The sequence below is a fragment of the Chaetura pelagica genome, unplaced genomic scaffold (genome assembly GCF_000747805.2).
Source record: "Chaetura pelagica isolate M959 unplaced genomic scaffold, ChaPel_1.0 scaffold1454, whole genome shotgun sequence".
In the NCBI taxonomy this organism is placed as follows: Eukaryota; Metazoa; Chordata; class Aves; order Apodiformes; family Apodidae; genus Chaetura; species Chaetura pelagica.
This window is the reverse complement of record NW_009953178.1, coordinates 71312-78534: the sequence shown is the minus strand read 5'-3', so window position 1 is coordinate 78534 and position 7223 is coordinate 71312. Positions and strand designations below refer to the sequence as shown.

Sequence of the window (7223 nt, the reverse complement as noted above, 5' to 3'; positions counted from 1 at the left end):
CAACTTCTTTTTCCCCCCCCAAACCCCCTCACCTCTTGCTGGAGAAGAAGCCTTTGAAAAAAGAATCCATCTCAGGGTTGGAAGGGACCTCTGAAGATCATTGAGTCCAACCTCCTGCCAGGGTAGGACCAAAACCAGGGCAGGTCACTCAGAAAGGCATCCAGGTGGGTCTGGAAAGCCTCCAGAGATGGAGCCTCCACAGCCTCTCTGGGCAGCCTGGCCCAGGGCTCTGTCACCCTCACAGGAAAGAAGTTCTTCCTCATGTTGAGGTGGAACTTCCTGGGCTCCAGTTTGAATCCATTGCCCCTCATCCTGTCCCAGGGCACAAGTGACAAGAGCTTGTCCTCTCTTCTTGATGCCCTCATGTATTGAGAGACATTCATTAGATCCCCCCTCAGTCTCCTCTCCAGACTGAACAGCTCCAGGTCTCTCAGCCTTTCTCCATCCAGCTCCATTCCAGCCCCTTCATCATCCCTGTAGCCTCCCTTGGACTCTCCCCAGTAGATCCCTGTCCCTCTGGAACTGGGGAGCCCAGAACTGGACACAGCACTCCAAGTGAGGTCTCACCAGGGGCAGGAGAACCTCCCTCCATCTGCTGGACACACTCCTGATGCACCCCAGGACACCACTGGCCTTCTTGGCCACCAGGGCACATATTTGTCCCTGGAGAACTTATTGTCCACCAGGACTCCAAGGTCCCTCTCCACAGAGCTGCTCTCTAGCAGGTCACCTCCTGGCCTGCCCTGGTGCCTTTGGTTGTTCCTTCCCAGTTCCTCTGCACTTGTTGAACCTCATGGGGTTCCCCCTCCCCCTCCTTGTGGCTGGAAGTGCCTCCTCACCCATCCCAGGCAACCAGGGATCCAGGAAGCAGCTCATCTCTGCACATCATAAAAACAAGTCATTTGAGGTATGAATGTGACATGAATTCTTGAAGTAGAAGCACCTGCTGAAAGAAGAGCCCAGCCTAAACCTTGATGGCATCTCCTAGACCTCAGCTCTGCCCCCTCTCTCAAAACCTGTCAAATAATTCTAATCATGACAATAATAATGACAATAATAATTATAATAATATTTCAGAAAGTCATTTTTTCCCCTTCCCTTTCTTCTTCTTGGGGTCTTCCTCTGCCTTCCTTGCTGCCAGGGCTTTGCTCCAGGCTTGTCCCAGGGGTGTCCTGGCATACCAGGCCTGGAGGATCAAAGAGAACATGATTAAAATCTAAAAACCATGAAAAAAACCCCCACACTCTGACATTTTTTAAGCTACTATTCCTTAAAATCAAGTCTAAATCTTAAAAATCCTGATGAAATACCAGCTTGGGGAGAATTTTTAAGGTTCCTTCTCAACCACTCCAGGATTCTATGTGTCCTTCAAGGCTTTGGTGGCACCTGATTTGGGTCTTGCAGGTTAATCCTGTCCCAGAAATTCCCTTTGCTCAGGTTTGTTGTCCTGGCTGGAAAAGGTTGGTTGGGATAATGCGAAAAAAAAAGAGGAATTGGAGGAAATACCACAAAAGCTTCCAAATAGAAAGTGGAATTAAACTGGAGAAGGCTGGTTGGGCCATCACCCAACACCCAGAGCCTGGGAAACTGTTCCCATCAGGAGGGAAAGCAAAAGGAGAAGGGGAATTCACCACTAGATTGAACTATTCCTACCCTGGGGAGAAGAAATAATGATAAACAACTTGACCCTCCACATGGAGCAGACCCCAGGTGTCCAAGACCATCCAGCCAAGCTTGCTGAGGAGCTCAGCCCTAACCAAACCCAAGCCAAGAGGCTTTTGGCCAGTTGGTGTCACCTGGAATGCTTCTTCCTCCTCTTGGTACACGGGCTCCAGCCTCCCCAGGGAGACCAGGAATTCCTCAAGCCCCAGGGGCTGCCTGTCCATCTGCAGGAGCCGAAGATCCTGGAGGACACCTTGAACTGCCTGGAGGATCTTGCCTTGGGTGAAACCATCAGACACCTCAGCCAGGCTGGTGAGCTTCAGCCTCCTGGTGATCACCCCTCCATGCTGCAGGATGAAGTGTCTCCATAAGGCTGGAAGGAGGGAGAAGGACAAGGGGCCTTGAGGGAAGGTGGGCTTGGGCATTTGGAGGTGGCAGGAGGAGGAGAAGAGGGGCTGTGAGAAGCCAAAAGGGGTGTTTCCCTGGGTTGCTGCTTGACTTGGAGCCTCCACCTTGGTTCTTCAACCACGAGTGAAGGTTTGGTGGCTCCCAACTAGGACTTCCAGAAAGTCATGCTGTGTGAGGTGGAGAAATGTGGGTGAAAGCAGGAAGAAACCCCTTCAGTAGTCCAGAATGTTAAAGGCTGAACTTATTTGTGTCTTCTACTGAGTCTCTGGGCCATGAAGGAGCTTTAATACTTGAAGTGCCTGGTGGTGAGGGTCCCAGATTTGATGTCTTCCCTGATCTGTGAGGACCAAAGTGGAATTTAAGAGTGATCCACCTGAGCCCTCCAGCCATAGTTCTGTTCATGTTCTGTGGTTGGTTGGAGTCAAGAAACTGGAGAGGAAACAGAAATTCAGGCTCCTTGGGGTAAGAAAGAGATGCCTGATGGAGAAGTGTGGTTTGGAAGAGGACCTGAGTGGGGAAAAAATAGGATCACAGAGAAAATACCAGCTTGGGGGCATCTTAAAAATGCTCCTCCTGGTATCTTCCAACCAGAATGATCCTGTGATTGATTTTTTAAGGCCTTCTCCCCGTTTTTATTAGCTGATGTGAGGGGCACCTGGACCTCCAGGAAGTGCAGAAAGGACTGGGAGCCTCCTGGCTGAGGTTCAGGGCAGGTCTGAGGAGCAGGAGGACATGAGCAAGGGGTAGATCATCATCATTTGAAGAGTCATCACTACCAGTTGGGAATACTTGCCATGTCTGGAGGCATAGTCAGGCCTTGGGACCAGGAGGATCTTCTGGTAGAGCTTGCAGAAGGGTTTGGGTTTGGCCTGGAAGGGTTGGGAGGTGGTTCCCACCAGCAGGACTCTGTCCTGGGCTTTCAGAGCCTTCAGGAACTCAGGGAGGAGCTTTTCCAGGCTGCTCATCTGGCACAGAGGTGGGGAGAGAAGGAAGAAGAGAGGTGTCCTCAGGGCTCAGGAGGTTGTGGTGGAAGAGCAGGAAGGAAATTGGTTTTGCAGAAGGAAAGAGCCAGTGGAGAGGGAGTTTCTGCTGGGACCTGTGCACCTGAGGAACCTGCTCTGGGGTTTTTGGATGGAACTGAGGGTGGAGCCCCCCCCCCCCCAGCTCTCAGAGGGGATGACCTACTAACTCCTCCCTGGGGGTTCCAGGCTTGAACTCCAATTTCCTTCTCTGAAATGGGGATTTAATTTGCTTTTAACCCCCCTTTCTGCTGGCTGAACCAGCCTCAGGCACTTCTACCTCCATGGCTCAGAGAGGCCCCAGGTGTCCCTCCTCTCCATCTGCCCTGGGAGGGAGTACAGATCTTCTCCAAGATGTTTTGAGACATCAACATTGCTCTTTCTTTCCCCCTCCTGGAGCTCTAAAAGTGGAATCCTTCTCTGCCCTGGGATTCAAGAAGGAAAGAAGCAACTCACCTCTCCTCCAGCCTTTGACCCAGCTTTGGAGAAGACTTTTTCTGCCTCTCCAACCCAAACCACTGAAGGCTGCAACTCCTTGGCCACCTGAGGGGAAAGGGAGGAGGAGGCTGATTTAAACAGCTCCACTTCTGTGCCTCAAATCCTGCTTTTAAACCCCAATTTCAACAGTTCAAACCAGCCTGGTTGATTTGTTTCCCCCCCTAAAATGTCCAACCCTCTCCTCAGCATCTTGGTTGATCCCATTTCCAGCTTGGGAACCCCAAGGGGAGCATTTTGGCTGTTGTTGAAAGGGAAATGAAAAAGAAATTCATTTCCCAACCTGAATTCCCATGTTAATTCTGAAAAAAAGAAGCCTTAAATTTGGACTTGTAGCCTCCTGGAAGATCCCTCCTTGGTTGGCCAAGGGTGGTGCTGCTTCAGGAACATCTCATGTGTCCTCCTCTCCACAAGCAATTCCCTGCCTGACAAACCAGCTTTTAATTAGCAATTAACCCAGGGATTCCACAGGAACCTGCTCAGGTGGAAAGGGAAGGGTCTCCAAATGGCCTTCCCAGCTTGGAGATGGAGGTTCTACCCCAAGTTCCCAGCAGGATGGTCCAACACACACATCTCGTGGCTGGAGGAACAGCAGAGGTTTCATGTCAAAATGGATTAAAAATGGGGGGAAAAAAGGGTGGGGGAGGAATTTTCACCTTGTTTGTCAGGGGAGAGTGGAAACCCAGGCCAGCTTGGCTTGATTTGTGGTGACTCCTCAGTCCTGGAGGGCATCAAGTGCTGCCTCCAGGCTCAGAGTGTTGAGGAGAAGGGAGTTTTGTGGCTCCTTGGAGGGCAAAACTCAAAGGTTTTGTGTTCTTAATGAGGATTTAAAGAAGGAAAACATGATGAAAGGGGAAAACCCTGCAGGAAGGGAGGTGTGGGGCCAGGCAGCTGGGTGGCTTCATGGGCTGGGGGGCTTGGGGAGACAAGGGGGGGCAGGAAAGCCACCATCAGGGAGTAGAATTAAGACTTCAAGAGTGAACCACTGGTGTCCTCAAGCTGCTAAAAACCCTCCCTACATCCCAAACCTGCAGTGGGGCTGGAAGCTGCCTCAGAACCTGCTCTGCCAAAGGATGGGGCATCACCTGGGGGTCCCTGAAGATCCTGGTGGTGACTCTGACCTCCTGAAACGTGGGGTAACAACCCATGGGGGGGACAACCTCAGGTTTGCAGCCCAAATTGGTGCCCCCAGATCCAACACTCTGTTTTTTGGGGGGCTGTTTCTGTGTGTTCTTTCCCAGCCACCCAGATCTGACCATCACCTCATTGCTCCATCGAGGACTTTATATTCCCCCCCCAAAAAAATGAGAGTTCTCCGTTGGAATTCTCCACGGGTGGTTTGAATCCGTGGCTAATGAAGCCCTAATGAAGCCCTAATGAAGCTGTGATGAGGATGAGCAGTTGGTGGGAGCTGCCACCAGGTGGCTCCTTCAAACCTTCTAACCCCCGGGATGTGGCTCCTTCCAGTCTCCTCCCCAAAGCGAGAGGGAAAGAATTTGACTTTTGCATCTGAAAGGAATTAAAGTTGCATTTCCCCCCCCGTTTTTTTCCCACTGGCTGCGGGTGTGTCCGTGGAGCAGCCGCCAGCAGCCAGCACAGCTCCAGCTCAGCTCTTCGCAGCCACTTTCTGCTCCCTCCAGAGTTCCCTTCCATCCCAGGAATGTCTGTAGAAACCAGAACCACTTTCCTCAGAGCACCAGGAATCCGGATTCACCCCATCCTGGCGTTTCATGGTGAAACGGAGCCCGAGGGAACAGGAAAAGCACCTCCCAGGGGAAGGTTTGAAGGTCTGTGTCCTCCTGGTGGGACCCCCAAGACCTTCTGAAAGGCACTTTGTTTGCTTCCCTCTCCCCAGGGAATTTCTCTGCCCCCTGTGGTTGCTGCAGGAGGTTTCTGTGGGTCAGGATGACCCCAAATTCCTTCTCCTTTCCTTCTTAGTGGGATGGTTTTCCAATCCTACCAAGGGAAGAGCTCATTCCTGAAGGGCTTGGCCAGCAGGTGGTGGTGGGATGGGTGCAGACAGGCTTCAATATTTAAGAGACATATATGTTTATAAGCAACAAAACCTTCCTATGTTCAGCTGGAACCTCCTGCAGAAGTTCTTGCTGTGGGGTTTTTTCCTTCCAAGAGGATTTTATCTGGGAATCTTTCCCTTCCTTCACAGAAACACTGAGGACTTCACATCCTGGCAGGATTTCTCCTGCCTTTTGTCCTTTTAACATCTTCTTAAGAAGATGGGGGAGATGCTCCTCAGAGGCAACTCCTGACCACCCCCAGGGCAGCACTTGAGGAGCTGTAGCTCAGGTGGTTGGTGAGGAACTGAACCCACTCTGCAAAGCAAACCCCCAAAATCAGCACCTTGAGGACCATGTGGAGCAGCAGCTGCATCTCCTTCCTGCTTGGGAACTTCCCAGCAAGGTTGGAAGCAGACAGGTTGAAGAGGTTGGCTCCTGTCTCCCTGCAGATGGCATGGACCAGCATCTTCTTGCCAACCCCAGCAGGCCCAGCAAGCAACAAGGCTTTCACCAGAGGAGCCCTCTCATGGACTGTTGGGGAACCTGGAAAAAAGCCACGTGGCACCATGACTGCCTTCACCCCAGCCTCACCAACCTCCTCCTTGGCTTCTTGTCCTTCTCCATGAGGAATTCATCATGTGGATGGGATCCTTCCTTCAGCACAAGAGCCCTGGAGTTGGATTCTCCACCCCCAGGGCTGTGCTTGCAGCAGGTTGGGCTCCATATCTGGGCTACATTGGACTCAACACCCACATGTTTTGGACCTTCTGATGGGCAACCCTCCCCTCTCCATCTGTGTGACCTCAGAGCAGGGTCATTAATTGGTCACAAAGTGCTTGTTGGGAGCAGTGCTGGTGGGGGGGGAGGACCTGGGGCTTGGGGAGGACCTGGGGTCACAGCTGGGTTTCCAAATCCACCCCAACCAGGCTGCACATCCATGTCCTCATGGTTCAACCCCCCAAAGGACAGCCCAGGAGCTGGGGGCTGAGATGAAAGCTGCTGCTTTGGGATGCAGGGAAGCTGCCAGGCACCCAAGGTTTGGTCATTCCACCCTGGTCTGTTCCAGTGAGCCATGGGTTTAGGGGGAGGGGAGCAGGAGGCTCCTCTGGGCTTCACAGATGAGGCAGATCTTCCATCATCCCCCCTTGCTGCTCCTTCCCCTCCCTCAAGCCCACCCACCTGGAGGTTGCCCACCAGGTGACTCCTTGGAGGGGGGAAACCAACCCTCAATTCTCCCACTAATTAAGTTTGGAGGCCAATTAAGTAGAAGCTCATCACCCAGGAGGTGAACCCACCCCTGAAAGATCCCCCCAAACCATCCCACCAGGAACAGGGGAAGGATGAGGAAGGACTTTGTTGCCCTTCCCCCAGTTATGGGCTGGATTCCACTGTCCCCGTGCTTAATTAATGAGCAATTAAGGAGCTAAATGAGGGGGCTCTTACCGAGGGGCAGGATTCCATAGAGGGACACCAGGTGCCTGATGGCTGAAGCAGAGGGCACTGGGATCTGTTCCTTCTGCTGGAAGCTGGAGGAGGTGCTGTCACCTGTGGGGGGAGACACTGTGGGGAGGGTCCTGTGGGGCGTGGGTCTGGTCCTGGAGGGTGTGGGGAGGGTCCTGGAGGG

At 52.6% G+C, this 7223-nt stretch overlaps 1 protein-coding gene across 1 annotated transcript in view; it reads right to left on the bottom strand.

Annotated features, from left to right (window-relative positions):
• Positions 1-1135: 1135 nt before the first annotated feature.
• The window catches only part of IQCA1 (IQ motif containing with AAA domain 1), a gene marked incomplete at its 3' end in the record, with an annotated part of 35451 nt that continues 29363 nt past the window's right edge, over positions 1136-7223 (bottom strand). Inside the window, exons 13-18 of the mRNA XM_009997312.1 lie at positions 7043-7112; positions 5943-6142; positions 3546-3632; positions 2864-3035; positions 1797-2035; positions 1136-1186 (exon numbers count right to left, since the gene is read on the bottom strand). Coding sequence (XP_009995614.1) covers positions 1136-1186; positions 1797-2035; positions 2864-3035; positions 3546-3632; positions 5943-6142; positions 7043-7112 — 819 coding nt within the window. The remainder of the gene's footprint in view (positions 1187-1796; positions 2036-2863; positions 3036-3545; positions 3633-5942; positions 6143-7042; positions 7113-7223) is intronic.